The sequence below is a fragment of the Apiospora kogelbergensis genome (genome assembly GCF_038363985.1).
Source record: "Apiospora kogelbergensis strain CBS 113332 chromosome Unknown utg000010l_segment0_segment0, whole genome shotgun sequence".
In the NCBI taxonomy this organism is placed as follows: Eukaryota; Fungi; Ascomycota; class Sordariomycetes; order Amphisphaeriales; family Apiosporaceae; genus Apiospora; species Apiospora kogelbergensis.
In genome coordinates this window covers 721,218-737,921 of record NW_027117427.1, presented here as the reverse complement: position 1 = coordinate 737,921, position 16,704 = coordinate 721,218, and the positions used below count along the sequence as shown (strand labels likewise).

At 51.6% G+C, this 16,704-nt stretch overlaps 1 protein-coding gene across 1 annotated transcript; it reads right to left on the bottom strand.

The window, feature by feature from the left end:
• Window positions 1-13,597: 13,597 nt before the first annotated feature.
• On the bottom strand, window positions 13,598-14,809 carry PG998_014317 (ATP-grasp fold- subdomain 1; the record flags this gene model as incomplete). The annotated part of the gene is made up of 1 exon (XM_066881133.1): window positions 13,598-14,809. One exon carries the CDS (start codon window positions 14,807-14,809, stop codon window positions 13,598-13,600), a length of 1,212 nt encoding a protein of 403 aa, XP_066723985.1.
• Between the last annotated feature and the right edge of the window lie 1,895 nt (window positions 14,810-16,704).

Below are 16,704 nucleotides of genomic sequence, written 5' to 3'. Positions count from 1 at the left end.
CTCAGTCTTGAATAAAGACGAGGAGTGGCTTCATGGACTGGAGCCGCACGAGAACCTCCCGTCAGACCCTGCTCTCATTATCTTCACTTCCGGGTCCACTGGAGTGCCCAAGTCGATTCTATGGAACCATGAGACACTGTCTAGCAATATCTATAGAGCTAGCATCTCATTCGGCATGACCTCCACCATCAGAGTGTTCCAGTTCGCAGGATACGAATTCGATGTGAGCACCGTGGAATCGCTCGCAACGTTGACTGTGGGCGGCACTTTGTGTATCCCGTCAGAGTTTGATAGATCCAACCGACTCGTGAGTGCCATTAATCATTTCAACGCCAACTGGATTTGCCTTACTCCGTCCGTATCCGAGTCGCTCAATCCCAAGGAGCTTTCCTCACTGAGGACAATTGTCTTAACAGGCGAAAAGCTGTCGCAGAAGGCTATATTGAGGTGGACCGAGAGTCTTAAATCCGTTTACGACTGGTATGGTCCTGCAGAAGCATCCGTCGCAACCACCTGTCTTGTGGGGAAGGAAACGTGGATCCCTGGGATGCTGGGAAGAAGCAGCGGTGGACTCGTATGGTTGGTTGATCCCAAGGATCGAAACCAGCTGGCACCGCTAGGAGCAATTTCGGAGCTCTGTATCGAAGGCCCAATTGTTGCCGAGTATTTGGGAAAGACCGGCTCTACACTAAATGAGAGGTGTTTTTTTCTCCCCCGTGGCTTCATTCTGGTTATAAAGAACTTGGTATCTCTGGGCGGCACGGGCGGCTCTACCAGACGGGCGATCTGGTCAAGTATGACGCGGACGGAAGGATTGTCTTCATAAGCCGCAAGCACGACTCTGAGAGGAAGCTACGGGGGCAGAGAGTGGAGCTGAGCGAGATCGAGCTTCGCGTCGAGCATTGTCTTGCCGGCAAGCTTGAGGTTACAGTGGTGGCCGAGATATTCTGCCCAAAAAACAGTGACAACGAACTACTGGCGTTGTTTTTCGGTCATATTGGCCCTCCAGACAAGGAACAGGACACGACTCCCAGAAATAAATGGGTACTACCAGTGGACGAGCTCGAGCAAGGGCTGTCGAGATTTATACCGCCCTACATGATCCCCAGGGTCTATGTGCCTGTCGACAAAATTCCCATGAGTCACTCAGGAAAGACTGACAGGCGGCAGCTGCGCCAGATTGGAAGCTCATTCACGCATTCGCAGCTGGCCGCAATGCAACCTTCCCGGAGAACAGCGAGAAGGCCTTCCACAGCTATAGAAAGACGGCTGCAGCAACTATGGGCAAACGTTATCGGCATTGAGGCAGATGCCATTCATGCCACCGACAACTTTCTTCGCTTAGGAGGTGACTCAATCACGGCTATGCGACTGGTTGCCTCCGCCCTTCATCAGAAAGTCATAATAACTGTTACAGACGTCTTCCAGTCACCCATACTCGAGGACATGGCGAAGTGTGTCAAGTTCGATGATTCGGGCTTTGAATTACAGCCAGTCCTCCCATTCACACTGTTGAAACCCAAAATCAGTGAAGCCGAGGCTCGCAGATACGTATCGCAGTTGTGTTCAGTATCAGAGTCTTGTATCGTCGATGTATACCCATGTACAGCGCTTCAGCAGGGGCTGTTGGCTTTAGGGGTCAGAAGGCGCGGCCAATACGTTTCGCGTAGCGTTCTCGGCATGCAATCAGATATCGATACGGACCGGCTGAGTACGGCATGGTCAGCTACTGTGCGGAAGCTACCCCTGCTAAGGACGCGCATTGTCGACCTTACGGGACAAGGTTTGGTGCAAGTCGTTCTAAATGACTTGCCTCTGCGACGTGCTACTGAGTTGGACAGCTATCTGCGCGAGGATGAGGAGACGCAAATGGGCTTGGGCACGGAGCTATGCCGAGCGGCTATCATTGGCCGTAACTTTGCATTCACCATTCATCATTGTACTTACGACGGCAGTATATTAAAGATGATACTTGAAGAGCTGGAGTGTCAATACCTCGGGCAGGATGGTTTGAACACTACGCCTTTCCAAAACTTCATACAATACGTCAGCAAGATTGACACTGAAGAAACCGCCGACTTTTGGAAGCGACAACTTTCCAGTACTGATGCCGGACAGTTCCCCTCGCTTCCCTACACGACTTATACACCGCAGGCCAACCAGAATACAGACCATGCTATTTTTGTCCGGTGGCCGAGGACAGGGGTGACTCCCTCCACCATAACACATGCAGCCTGGGCCATCCTGGCTTCTCAATACACATCATCCAGCGACGTCATATTCGCTGCAACAGTGAGTGGAAGGCGGGCAAGTATGAAGGGAGTGGAGTGCTGCGTGGGTCCAACAATATCGACGGTACCCGTGGCAATCAACATCGACTGGAACGAGACTGTCGGGGCTTTTCTGTCCCGGCTGCAGCGTCAAATGCTCGACATGACGCCTTTTGAGCAGTTTGGGCTGCAAAATATCCAGCGCGGCGCTGACCTGGACCCTCGCCTCATCCAGACCCTACTTGTGGTGCAACCGATCGAGGAGGGCAGGGGGCTCGATAAGGACAGTTTGCTCTTTAAGGCTCGCAGCGTCTCCTCGAACGTTGATACCCTAGGCACCGATCCCTTCAACAGCTATGCACTGATGGTCGTCTGCGAGCTGGGTGCGGATGGGCTACGACTGCGCATGAGCTTCGACGGTAATCTCATCGACATAGAGCAGATGCGTCGCATGTCCTATCAATTCGAGACTGTAATGCAACAAATATGCTCAGAGACCATGGCCGCCACGAAACTTGACACGATTCAAGTTGCCAGTGATGCAGATCTCAAGGTCTTCTGGACCCATAATGCGAATATCCCGGAAGCAACAAATGTGTTCGTGCAGGACGCGATTGCTTTGGCAGCACATATGCAACCAGGCTCCATAGCAATAGACGCATGGGACGGCCAATTCTCCTATCGACAGCTGAACGCGCTATCCTGTGATATCGCCCACAACTTGGTAGGCCTGGGGATAAAGCCGGGATCTGTTGTGGCATTATGCTTGGAAAAGTCGAAATGGGTTCCACTGATACAAGTGGCTGTCTACAAAGCAAAAGGCGTCGCCATCCTGCAATCAATTGCCGTACCGGAATCTCGGATGGTGAAGGTCCTCAAGAATGTTAGAGTCAAGCTCGCTGTCGTCTCAAAATCTCGTGTCGAAGTGGTCTCGAAACACGTCCGCTGTTATACCGTTGACCAGCTCTTGCAGAGCCCCAGCGAGGGTCGCATTCCCATAACTCTACCCCTATTAGAGATATGTGATCCCGCTGCGATACTGGTCTCATCGGGTAGTACAGGCGAGCCGAAACAGATACTCTGGAGCCATCAAGCCCTTTCATCCAATGTCAAGGCCCATGGGGATCATTTTGGCATCCATTCAGGGACTCGAGTTCTCCAGTTCACTTCGTACGACTTCGATGTGAGTACCATCGAGTCCATGTCGACGCTTGTCCACAGGGGCTGTCTGTGTATTCCCTCAGAGACCGAAAGACTTGATGAGCTTGGTGCCACCATCAACCGCTGGGCTGTAGACTTTATAAACATCACCCCATCTACAGCCAAGACTCTCCGTCCAGACGACCTGGCCACATTATCCATGCTGGTACTGGCTGGAGAGAATCTTGTGGAAGAGGATGTACGTAGGTGGGAAGGCAGGTGTTCAGTGCTCAACTGGTATGGACCTGCCGAGCACCCAACAGCGATGGTGATGGTTGCCAGTGACGACGCCTGGCATACCGGGGTCATTGGACGGGTTTGCGCAAAACAAGCCGCTCTATGCTGGCTTGTTGATCCAAGAAACCAAGATAAGCTCGTGCCTTTTGGTACGGTAGGTGAGATCGCTCTCGAAGGGCCCCTGTGTGCGGATGGCTACATCGGAAACCCAGCAATGACGGAACAGCATTTCCGCGAGAATCTCAAGTTTCTCTCGGCAGTCCAAAGACCAGCCAGGAAGAACCGCGTGTATTGCTCAGGTGACCTGGGCCGGTACAATAGCAACGGTGATCTGGTGTACCTCGGGAGAAAAGACGCCCAGCTAAAAATCCGCGGCCAGCTTGTTGCACCCGAGGAAGTCGAGGCACAGATACGCAAGTGGTCTTGTGGGGATGGCGATCTGGAAGTGGTCGTCGACGCCATATCTAAGGATGGAAGGAACCTTACCCTCGTCGCTTTTATCACCGCACAAACCAGAGAGGAGGCAGAGAAGATGACTTCTGGAGTGAACGATATGTTAGAGGCTACGCTGCCGAAACATGCCATTCCTTCGTACTACATTCCGGTACCAGTCATTCCAACTAATATCTCGGGCAAGAAGGATCGTAAGAAGCTTCAAGAGATTGGCATCGCTTACGAACCGCCAAGGCACACATCCGGCAGCCAGCATCGAGAACCCACGACAATTGCCGAGCGGGCTCTGCGGGAACTATGGTCTGTTGCACTGGGGATTGATGCTGAAGCAATCTTAGTCAGTGACAGCTTCCTGCGAGTCGGCGACTCCATCCAAGCAATGCGCTTGGTCGGGATGGCCCAGCAGCAGGGTCTGGTGCTAACTGTAGCCGACATATTCGAACATCCGGTCCTGGAAGACCAGGCCAAAATGTTAAGAAACAAGGAAATCTCGGACGAACATGATGATATTGTCTCTTTCACGCTGCTCAAAACAAACGAAGACCAGGATACTTTGCGTCGTCATGCAGCATCCTTGTGTGGCGTTGGCGAGGATGATATTGAAGATTTATTTCCCTGCACACCATTACAGGAAGGTCTTCTCGCCATGACTTCAAAACGCTCAGGGGCATACACCGGCCGCAACATCCTGGAACTTGGCTCCTCCATTGACCTTGTCACATTCAAAGCCGCCTGGAGAAATGTCTGCTTGGTCATACCTGTCTTACGAACCCGCATCATCGATCTACCCGGCCAAGGGTTAGTACAAGCAGTCATACAAGATCGAGAATGTTTGACAGAAGTGGAGTCCTTGGATGATTACCTCCGGAAGGAACAAGCCGACCCCATTTGCTTAGGGTCTCGTCTCATGAGATGCGCCGTTTTTGAGGACCTCGTTTCTGGGAGTGGTCGTAGGCGTCTCTACTTTGCACTGACCATGCACCATTCCATATACGATGGTTTAACCATGCCATTAATCTTGGAGACACTGGAGAGTTTCTACAATGGTGCAACCCCTCTCCGACCTTACCCCTTCCAGGCATTCGTCAAGTACATCAATGATCTAGACCAAACTACTTCAATCGGGTTTTGGGAGTCTCAGTTTGCCGGACTTGAGGCGGCACAGTTCCCAAGCCTACCGACGTCCACTTATGAGCCTAAGGTAGACTCCACATTGGCACATATAATCGAAGATGTAACCTGGCGCGCAGATATTATCACACCATCCACCACCTTACGCACCGTTTTGGCTCTTTTAAGCTCACATTACTCCAATTCCACCGATGTCGTTTTCGGGACGGTCGTCAATGGCCGCAAGGCCCCTGTTAGAAGTATAGAAAGGATCGCAGGTCCAACGATAGCTACAGTACCGATAAGAGTCAGGTTGGATAGCGGGGCAGCTATTCTCAAGATATTGGTTGCGGTGCAGAGACAGGCCACCGAAATGATACCGCACGAACAGGTCGGACTGTCGGCTATAAGTCAAATCAATGCCGAGGCGCAACAAGCATGCCAGTTTCAGACACTTTTGGTGATCCAGCCTCCGGAGCAGAACATCAATACTACAGGTCTATTTGTGGCTGAAGCACAGCGTGGCAGATCTGAGAGCAACGCCTTCGACTCTTACGCCCTGACTCTGGTTTGCACGTCCAAAGGGGGCCATTTGGCACTAGATTTCCGTTTCGATTCCCACATCATCAACCGGGACACGGTCGGTAGAATGGCACACCACTTCCAGTATTTGCTAAAAGGCCTATGCTCCTTTGACCTCGACGATACGCTCTTCGGCAATGTCATCCCAACAACGAACAGGGACTTGGATCAGATTTGGAAGTGGAACTCGGTTATTTTCGAGAGCATTGATAGCTGTGTTCATGATCTCATCACTGAGGCTGCCAAGTCTGATCCCAGTGCCACGGCGGTCTCTGCTTGGGATGGCGAGTTGACATACGGTCGTCTAGATCGTATCTCGGCCGTGATGGCAAGTTACCTGGTCGACCTTGGAGTTAAGCGGAACACAGTCGTCCCATTGTGCTTCGAGAAGTCCATGTATGTTCCAATTGCCGTTCTTAGTGTCCTCAAAGCCGGAGCTGCTGTGCTTCCCCTTGATTCGACACTACCAGAATCACGACTCAAGGTTATTGTGCAACAGGTGGACCCCCGGGTCATTCTGTGTTCGGCGATGAACGAGACCCTCGCTTCCAAACTGGCCGGATCTGAAGCGAAGATACTAGTATTAGGCCCACATTCAGATGTGGTGCCATGTTCCGCGAGCGGGTTGGATCATGACGAGGCTACGAAACTCCCACATGTTGATCCGTCAGATCTCCTTTATGCCGTATTTACAAGTGGAACCACAGGGACGCCGAAAGGCTGCCTAGTCGAGCACCGGCATTTCACCAGTGCCATGGTCTATCAACAGCAAGTAACTCAGCCTCTAAACAGCAGCTCCCGCTTATTCGACTTTGCATCATACTCGTTCGACGCAGCTTTACTGGAAATGCTACGCGCTCTGATGGCAGGCGCCACGTTTTGTATTCCGAGCGAGCTAGAACGGGAAGGCGACCTAGAGAACAGCATCAAACGATTCCGTATCACGGATATGTTCTTGACAACTCCTATAGCACGCCTGCTGGATCCGAAACAAATATCGACCATGCAAAATGTGTTTATCGGGGGTGAGTCAGTCACAAGTGACGATGTCGCTCGGTGGACGCCACATGCCAATGTCTATGTTGTTTACGGGCCTTCCGAATGTACCCCAATCACGCTATGGTACAAGGTCCCGAACTCCAACATCCCATCTCCACCACCCATTGGCAGGGGTGCGGGCGTCTCAACTTGGATTGTCAATCCCGAGTCCAGCGAGCGGCTGGTTCCTGTGGGTTCTATTGGAGAGTTATATCTGGAGGGACCGCTCGTTGGTTGCGGCTACATAGGCGATAAAGAGAATACATCTGCTTCGTTTATTGAGAGCCCAACCTGGTTGCAGAAAGGAAGTGCGGATGGTAGTATCGCTGGGAGAAACGGCCGAATATACAAGACTGGAGACCTTGTGCGGTACAATACGTCTGATGGTACCCTCAGCTTTATTGGAAGAAAGGATACCCAGATCAAACTCCGAGGACAGAGAATTGAGCTGGGTGAAGTTGAGAAACACATTCGCCAATATCTTACTGATAGGACCGTGGCCTCTGAGGTGGCGGTGGAAGTTGTTGTGCCAGCTGTGACGGGAAGGGCGGCGCTTGTCGCGTTTGTCCAAGTCTTGCCTACCGCTTTACCTGGATTCGACACATTTCTTACCGATATTGAAGCAACTCTGAACGAGCGCCTGCCCAGGTATATGGCCCCGAGCATATATATACCTCTTGAGTCCATCCCCTTGACGGCCAGTGGCAAAATAGATCGAAGCTGCCTCCGTCAGGTAGGCGTCAACCTGACGCTGGAACAACTGGATGGCGGTGATAGCAGCCAAGATAGCAAGACTCCAGCTACGAGGTCGGAGTTACGACTACGGGAACTTTGGGCAATCGTGTTACAAGTTCCAACCGACAAGATTCGCGCAGATAGTAGTTTCTTGCGCCTCGGTGGAGATTCCATCACAGCCATGCGTCTTACGGCCTTCGCCCGCACACATGGCATATCCCTGGCTGTGCCTGACATTCTCCAAAAGCCCAAACTGTCTGAGATGGCTGAGGCAATGGTGAATTTGGAGCCTTGTACTAATCAGCAGAACATCCGAGTTCCGGCCTTCTCGCTTCTGAAGAACACCGCCAAAAAGGATGCCGTCAGTGCCATAGCAGTGCAGTGCAACGTCAATGCCTCTCAAATCCAGGATGCATTCCCGTGCACGGGAGTGCAAAAGTCCCTCCTCTCCATGACGGCAAAGTCCGACAATTCCTACATCGCCAGGTTCATGTTACGGCTCAAGAAGGACGTTGATATAGCACGCTTCCAGAAGGCTTGGGAGGACGTTAGTCACACCACCGCGCCCATTCTTCGGTACAGGATTGTCGACCTCGCCTCAGAAGGCCTGGTCCAGGTACAAATCGACGAATCACTTGAGTGGGATATGTGTAACTCTGTCAAAACATACCTTGAACGTGACCAGCACCGATCCATGGGGCTCGGTGAGCGCCTCAATCGACTGGCGCTCGTGGACGATGAAGCAAATGGCGGAGTGCCTTGCTGTATTCTAACCCAGCACCACGCCATTTACGATGGCTACTCAATGGACCTACTCCTCAGCGAAGTAGCCAGGGGCCTATGCCAACAGCGTCGACAATAGCCCCGTGGCACCTTTCCAAGCCTTCATCAAGCATGTCGTGGACGTGAACCAAGAAGAGGCAAGGCTGTTCTGGCGCAATCAGTTTGCACACTCTGAAGCAGTGCCATTCCCATCTTTGCCAAGCGAGGATTATCGACCGAAAGCTAACAGCACGGTCCAACGGCATATTGACGGATTCACTTGGCCGAGGAGAGATGCCACGACCTCTACCAGTAAGCAATCTATCCGTATCCAAGCTCACACTTCGAGTTCCTACTAACCTGCTTACCTTATAGTTATAAGAGCAGCCTGGGCGATCTTAATGGCCCGATACACAGGCAACGATGACGTGGTCTTTGGAGCCATGGTCACTGGTCGCCAAGGCACTCTGCCTGGCATCGATCGCATGATTGCACCGTTGATCAACGCGTTGCCTGTGCGTGTCAAGTTCGACTCCAAACAAAGTGTGTATGAGCTTCTCCACGATGTGCAGACCCAATCGATATCGATGATCCCCTACGAGCACACCGAACTCTTGGATATCCGGCGTCTTGGCGGAGGTGCCGAGCTCGGCAGCCGTTTTAATACTTTGCTAGTGATACAACCGGCAAGCGAGAAGGACTACGTGAACAAGAGCCAGGATGGGCCATTCCAAATGCCGCCTGAAACCTTGTCGAGTCAGGATGGGCTGGACGATTTCAACCCCAACGCCGTTATGGTCATGTGCCAGCTGGCAAGCGACAACAGCATCGACCTAGAGATAAGTTTTGATTCCAAAGTTATTGATTTGGTCCAGATGGAACGCATCGCCGCCCAGTTCTCGCACACCCTACGCCAGATTTGTATTCCCACAAACCAGAAAGTGGAGGATATCGAAACCATCAGTGCTCAAGACCTGGCGGAGCTCTGGAAATGGAACGCCAAAGTGCCCGAGGCTATATCAGCATGTGCGCATGACTTGATTGGCGAGACCATGAAGCGGTATCCCCAAGATCCCGCAATTCATGCCTGGGATGGCAGGCTGTCTTATGCAGAGCTCGATGAGCTCTCCCACAACCTAGCGCTCCACCTGGCGTCTCTCGGAGCAGGGCCGGGAACAATCGTCCCCTTGTGCTTCGAAAAGTCTGTGTGGTATCCTGTGGCAGCTTTGGCGGTAATGAGGGCTGGCGCGGCTTGTCTAGCCATGGACTCCACACAGCCGGAGGCGCGTCTCAAGTCCATTGTCCAACAGGTCGACGCGAAGCTAGTCCTTTCATCTGCTAGCAACAACTCGTTGGCGAGCCGCCTCTCCGACGCCCAAGTGGTTATTGTCGACAGGCAGCAGATTCTAGAATCACATTCTACCGATCTATCGGGAAGTATAGGTCTTCCCAAAGTTTGCCCATCAGATGTGCTGTACATTGTCTTCACCAGCGGATCGACAGGGGTACCCAAAGGCATCGTGACGACTCACCAGAACTTCGCCTCTGCAGCAACTCACCAAGCGGAGGTTCTGCATATAGGCCAAGGAACACGCGTGTTTGATTTTGTCTCCTACATTTTCGACGTCTCTTGGTCTAACCACTTACAAACTCTCATCTCAGGTGGCTGCCTCTGCATTCCCTCCGAGTCAGACCGCAGAAACAACATCGCTGACGCTTTCAACCGCATGAGCTGCGACTACACCTACTTTACCCCTTCGGTCGCCCGCTCGCTGGAACCCTCGACAATGCCGGGACTTCAAACCTTGGCCATGGGTGGCGAGCTCATTCAGAATAAGGAAGTGGCCCGATGGACGCAGGCCAAAACCATCATCGGAATCTATGGACCGGCGGAGTGCGCCCAGGCTCTTTCCTTTACGTATCTACGCCCGGAGATACGGAATAACCACATCGGTCATTCCTATGGCGCGATTTCTTGGCTGGTTCAACCTGGCTGTTCGAATCGTCTCGCGGCTATCGGCACTGTTGCTGAGTTGGCCATCGAGGGCCCCACGGTTAGCAAGGGTTACTTTGGTGACTCTACGAAAACCAATGCTGCCTATATACAGAATCCACCATGGCTCGCGCGCGGTATGGAGGAACACCCCGGTCGCCATGGCACACTTTACATGACGGGCGATCTTCTTCGCTACAACTCTGACGGGTCTCTAAACTTCGTCGGTCGCAAGGACGGCCTAGTCAAGCTTCGGGGCCAGCGCATTGAGTTGGCCGAGGTTGAGTACCATGTCGGTTCCTGCCTCCGAGGCCCAAGTCTCTGTGGTGGTATCGCTGCCGAGATCATCATGCCACAGAACAGCAACACTCCCATTCTTGCGGTGTTCCTGAGTCTTTCTAAAGAGGAGAGACGCGCGAGGAAGCTCATGCCAAGCTAACCCAAGCGCTGGAAGATCTAGTGCAGTTGCCAGATCGTGTACCCCAATAGTAAGTTGACCCACACCATAACCTTCACCCATAGTTCTGCATCTTATCTCCGATGAAACAATAATAATATGGACCACCCAAACAGCATGCTCCCGGGGGCCTATATCGAGATCGAAAAGATCCCCATGACCACCACCAACAAAACCGATCGCCGGGCACTGCGGGAAATCGGAAGCGCCAAGACTCTCGAAGACCTGGCCGAGTTGCAGTCCCATGGTAAACAGCGTCGCATGCCCAGCACTAACATGGAACTACGACTTCAAAGTCTCTGGTCCTCCGTTCTCCAGATAGACCAGGCGAGTATCAACGCTGAAAGTAACTTCCTCCGGATAGGCGGCGAGTCCATTGCCGCCATGCGGCTGGTTGCCGCAGCACGTCGAACAAGGCTGTTAGTGACCGTCGCAGACATCTTCAAGGCCCCACGGCTATCCGATTTGGCACATTTGGTTAAGGAGGCCAGTAGCCAGAGAGATGAGAGACAGTTGCAGCCGACGCCATTCTCCTTGCTGGAAACTAGCGATTCTAATGACTTCCTGGAACAATGTATAGCTCCGTTGCTCGAAGGAGGGCTGAAGTCCGTAAAGGATGTAATCCCTTGCACGGATTTCCAGGAACAGTCCATAATGGATGCGCTACGGGACCCGCCCGGCAGGTATCCTCAATGGATCTTTGATTTGCCTACCGACGTGGGCTTTTCCAGGCTGGAGCAGGCTTGTAGGAAACTTTTCAACCACTTCGATATCCTACACACGGTCTTTGTGCAAGCCAAGGGACGGTTCTGGCAAGTGTTACTCCCAGATCTCAAGCCGATATACGACGTGGTTGACGCTGGAGACGAACCTATGAAGACTTTGATTGATTCCATCTGCGAGGAAGACATCAAGCGGCCTCGAGTGCTGGGTCGCTCCTTCATCCGATTTATCGTTGTTCAACATGCATCAGGAAAGCACAAGCTGATCCTCAGAATATCCCATGCCCAATTCGATGGCTTCAGTTGGGGCTCGGTCCTTGACACGCTGTGGTCTATCTACCAACAAGACTTGTCATTGCCTGTCAGTCCCAGCTTCACTCAATACATTACGTACAGCGAGAAGAGACGAGAAGAAAGTCAGCAATACTGGCGGACGAGGCTGCATGGATCCCCGACTCCAAGCTGGAATGCGAACATCCGCACCCCGGACGAACTCGCTCTACTTGAAAACCGCCTAACCATGAAGGAAACGATACAGATGTCGAGCAACAGCGATCTTCACCAGAGCCGGAATTACGATGGTGTATCCATGGCCACCGTGTTCCACGCCGCTTGCGCCCTAGTTCTATCACGTCAATTCCAGCGACAAGAGATTGTGTTCGGTCGATTGGTCACGGGTCGTTCCATGCTGCCCGAATATCTTCAGAATGTCGTGGGGCCAACAATGACAGAGATTCCCATCAGAATCACAGTCGAGGCAGACGACACGGTCGCTACGATAGCACTCCGGCTGCAATCCCAATTTATTCAGGACTCAGCCCACGAGTCTATTGGCATGGTCCAGGTTATTAGAAACTGCACTGACTGGCCGGGAGAAGTGAAAGATTTCGGTTGGCGGACGGCTTATCAGCAGCAGGAGGACATCGATTTCACATTTCTGGGGCACCCCAGCAACCTTGCCTCCTACGAGAGAGCCATGCCCCCACGTACACGACCCGAGATATACGCTACACCAACTAAGGACGGTAGGCTGGAGTTGGCGTTTGAAGGCAACAAAAGCCTCATTTCCGAGGATGTTGTAAAGCAGATCTTAGCAGGATTTCAGGATGCTCTAAACTAGGTAAATATTCATTCGATCAGTGGCATGCACTATCAGCCCTACCAATAGGGGCTGCTACTAGCTGTGCAAGCAATAAATCAATTAAGCGAGGTCGGTTAGTCACCACTCTCGTGTGCTCTACCTTGTTAACTCCGGGAGCTTGCCAGATGGGGGATATCCCAAGCAGTCGACGCAGAGTATTTAGGTGTTGGTATGGTGAAGGAGTGTATTGTTAAAATGTCTTGGTCTTCCTCTTTTGAAGGTTAACTACAGTCTGTCACGGCCATCGGATTCCTAGCGCAATGGCTGGCTATATCGACTCTATGGACAAATATTCCAGCCAAAAGAGAAAGCAGAAATAAAGCTATCGTGGGCTGGTTTGAACTAAATAGACTCTGTGGCGCTATGGTTCCGTGGCTTTCCGTTGTGGCTTGCACCGGCAATCGCCGATATCTAGTCCCTCGCTCGTCATGCAGTCAATTTCTTCATACACCACGTCGGAAGTGGACAACGTAGCTATAGAAGAAGAATATAGATACATCTGGAGTTTGGTAGGTTCGTAGAGAAGTGCGGATACATATCTCCTAACAGGTCCTGGTGAATGGGGCACGGAAAACTGTAAACTACTAGCTAAGGAGTGGCATTGCGTGGGGCTATATAATCCCGGTGTACTGCAGCTCTCAGCTGCTACTATTGGTATACAACTGTGCCAGTTGGGTGGAAAGATGGAACCGTCAATCGCCCCAAGGTAATTGGTGGTATATCAAGAGTGAAGAGACGCTGGCCCTGCTTACAGCAACATATGACTGTACTGCATGTTTCGTAAAAGCGAGCAACGATCTTGACGATCTTCGTCAACCAATTCTGTCAACATCATTGGAGCCCGATCCGTAATTGGGAAGAGAATGCGAGCGACCAACATGCAACTGATGGTTCAAGCTAATTGAGGACCTCTATCGTGCTGAACATTAGGTGTCGGCTTGCATCAGGGATCCGGTCGAATCGAAAATACGTTGTGTATACATCGTCGCCCGTGGCTGGAGATGTCCAGGAGTACTGTCGTTCACCCTTTGTCAAACGCCATCCTGGGGGCTCGCCGAAAGACTTCATGTTGGCAATGTGGTTTGTCGAGTACATGAAGCCATAGCCCCTCTGCTTGAGATTCTCATTGTACTGATCAGGGATGTCATCAACGCTGATAGTTATGGACTTGTTGGCTAAAGTGAAGCAAAGGACGAGAACAAAGGCGAACATCTCCGATCGCAGGAAGTGGACTGCTGAGAAGCATACCACATGGTCCACGCTCTTTGCATAACAATGATAATAGGCAAGAGTGGATTCCATGGAGTCGATGTGGGTGGCATCGTACAAACCAGTGCTGCGGCAGATGTCTAGCATCCTGGGAGAAATATCAAAGCCAATTAATCGAGTGCTCGCTCTGCCCTTACTTTCGAACAGAATGCGCCCAAAACTGCCTGTTCCGCAGGCGAGGTCGAAGACAGTTCCAGCAAAGTCGAATTGGTTGACTAGCTTTCTGAAGCAGGCGTAAGTGATGACGTTGTTTTTGTCATCTCTGCTGTACTGCAGGGCCACCTTGTCGTATGCACAAGCCACCTTCTCTAAAACACTCCCTTGCATCGCATTACGAAGCATGTGGTTCGCAATAAAGATGTTAATGACCGCAGGGTGGCCGCCTGGAAGACTGTGAATGATGGGCAGGTCTTGAAATTCCCCCTCGGGCGCGAAAGTAGCTGGCTTGGGATTGACGTCAATGGCGAACACCTTCCCATCAGGACGCGCCCTGAGGTGGACTTCACAGCCCATATTGGACCCTTTGCATCCGCTGGCTACGAAGGCCTCGATTGCAACCTGCTGTAGGCGCTCAAACAGCTCCGGGTCCGGTTTCTTTTGTAACTGTTCAATGCAAGTCTTTCCATCAAATTTCAGCTCGAAAGTGAGGAGCTTCTCTTTCATCTGGACTTCATTCGTCTTGTAAACGTAAGGCGCCAGGGTGATACAACCATCACCCACCTCAATGACACTGCACGTGAAGTCTCTGCCGTCGATGTACTCCTGAACCACAATGTCGTCACTGTTACGCCCTGCCGGGTCGTAAGAGTCGACGAAAGCCTTTTTATCTTCGATGCCCATGGCCTCAGCCCGCCTCATGCGTGCTGCGTACATTGCCCCGTGTACGCGGCTGAGAGCGCTCTCCAGCTGTGTCTCATCATAGCAAATGGAACTTTCATCGATCGATTGGCTGGCGCACCCGTTGGCTGGCTGGACAAAGAGAGGGAAATTGTCGACTCCCGGAACCGTCGGTGCACCGTGACGTCTTGCACTTTTGTAGAAGTCGTTCTTATTTCTAGCTTGTTCCCAGCTGCAAATGCCACAAGAGGGGAGCCCAAGGGATTCGAAGTAGCGGCTCTCTAATACGCCTGCAACGGGGTCGTTCGGTGTACCCCGCATGAAATTGAAATAGAAATCAAATCCTTCGGCTACTACGGCGTCGATTTCTTGCTTAGCGTTGGCTTTGTGGATGAATCGGTATTCAAAAAGTGTGCTGTGTAGTGAAGGCTCCTGGCTGCGATGATACGTTGTCTACATCTTGCAAAACACAATCTGAGCCGGCGTAGGACGACTGTAGCACACAGATCTTCATCTTAGCTGGGATGAATTCTGAAGGAGATAGTACGGGCTAGGTCTTTCCGTCTTGGAGATATTCCTGCGGCGGGAGACATTAATATGGCATTTTTCTTACTGTATGCAGATCGGCTTTTGTAATTCCCTCTTTGTGTACGGCACTGAACCTTCGTGCACGGTCTTGATTCCTTCACGCCTCGAGCGTTTTCTGCTAGAGCTTCGCACTTCCGCAGTGGCGGAAGCGGCTGACTGTCGGGTCCATACCATCACAAATCTCACATAATTTTACTATTATGTTCGTCATCGTAGATTAGACAGTACCAAGCCTGCATGAGGTGACGAGTTAGAGTTATGGCAGCTGTAGAAGTGTGGGGTTTGTGACGGTCGAGCCGCGCTTCACGTAGCCAAGCCGAGTGTTGAAAGGCTCAACTTGCGCCGTGTCAGGAAAGTCATTGGTTTCAGAAAATGCATTCCGCGCTGATAGAACCTCCAGAGTTAATATGGTAGTCGGGCAATAACCCTGATTCAAAGACCAAAAAAGTTAACCCGGTGAACTCAGTTCTCGCGGGCGCGACGAATAGGTCTCGGGTTTTGCTTTCCCCCATTGCGTGTCATCGCGTAAGGTTGTAGTTGTAGGTTGTGCCGCTCACGTACCTTTCCAAATATGCGAAAGAAGCATTTGAGACATATGGCTGCCGAGAGGTTTCCCCCTTGCTGCTTTCTGTTGAAGTAGAGCCTCTTGTTTGTTACCATCTGAAATCATGGACATTATGAAATCGGATTGACTCCTGCTCAATTCAGTACAGATGTTGAATGACCCGTAACCTCAGCGTCCAACGTAAAAACAAAAAACAAAACCAAACAAAAATAAAAAAAAACCTTACATGCTGCCTGCAATCATTATATCTTCTGCAGGGTTTTTAACCACCACCCCGCGCACATTACGTGGCTTGGTCGGTAGTCTTCTAGTATGACGGCCTTCCGATAGGGCTACAGTCAACGAATCGCCATTCTGGGTAACACTGGGGCACGATGGGCATAGAAGTTATGTCAACATGTCATCTTCTTCGCTTCAGCAGGCAGCCTGACATCTCACATGCCGCTGATATCAACAAAGTTGGTCACAGTACAAACAAAACTTTTGGTCGCGACCCACCGGATCTCTTCAAGGTTATGTGTCTTTGGGGAGTCCCCTAGTCGTTGAGAGACAAACTCTAAATGCGTGTCGTCAGCTCCGAACGCAGCAAAAAATGCAACGTAATGTCATATTGGTAGCAACCGAAAACTGAAGGATGAGATGATCCAATTACCCGTAAAGGAAGAGCGCATCCCACGCTTCGAGTTGGCTACACAGCATGTTCTCCGGACAGGTGGCACATTGCCTCTGTTTATCCGTCCAATAC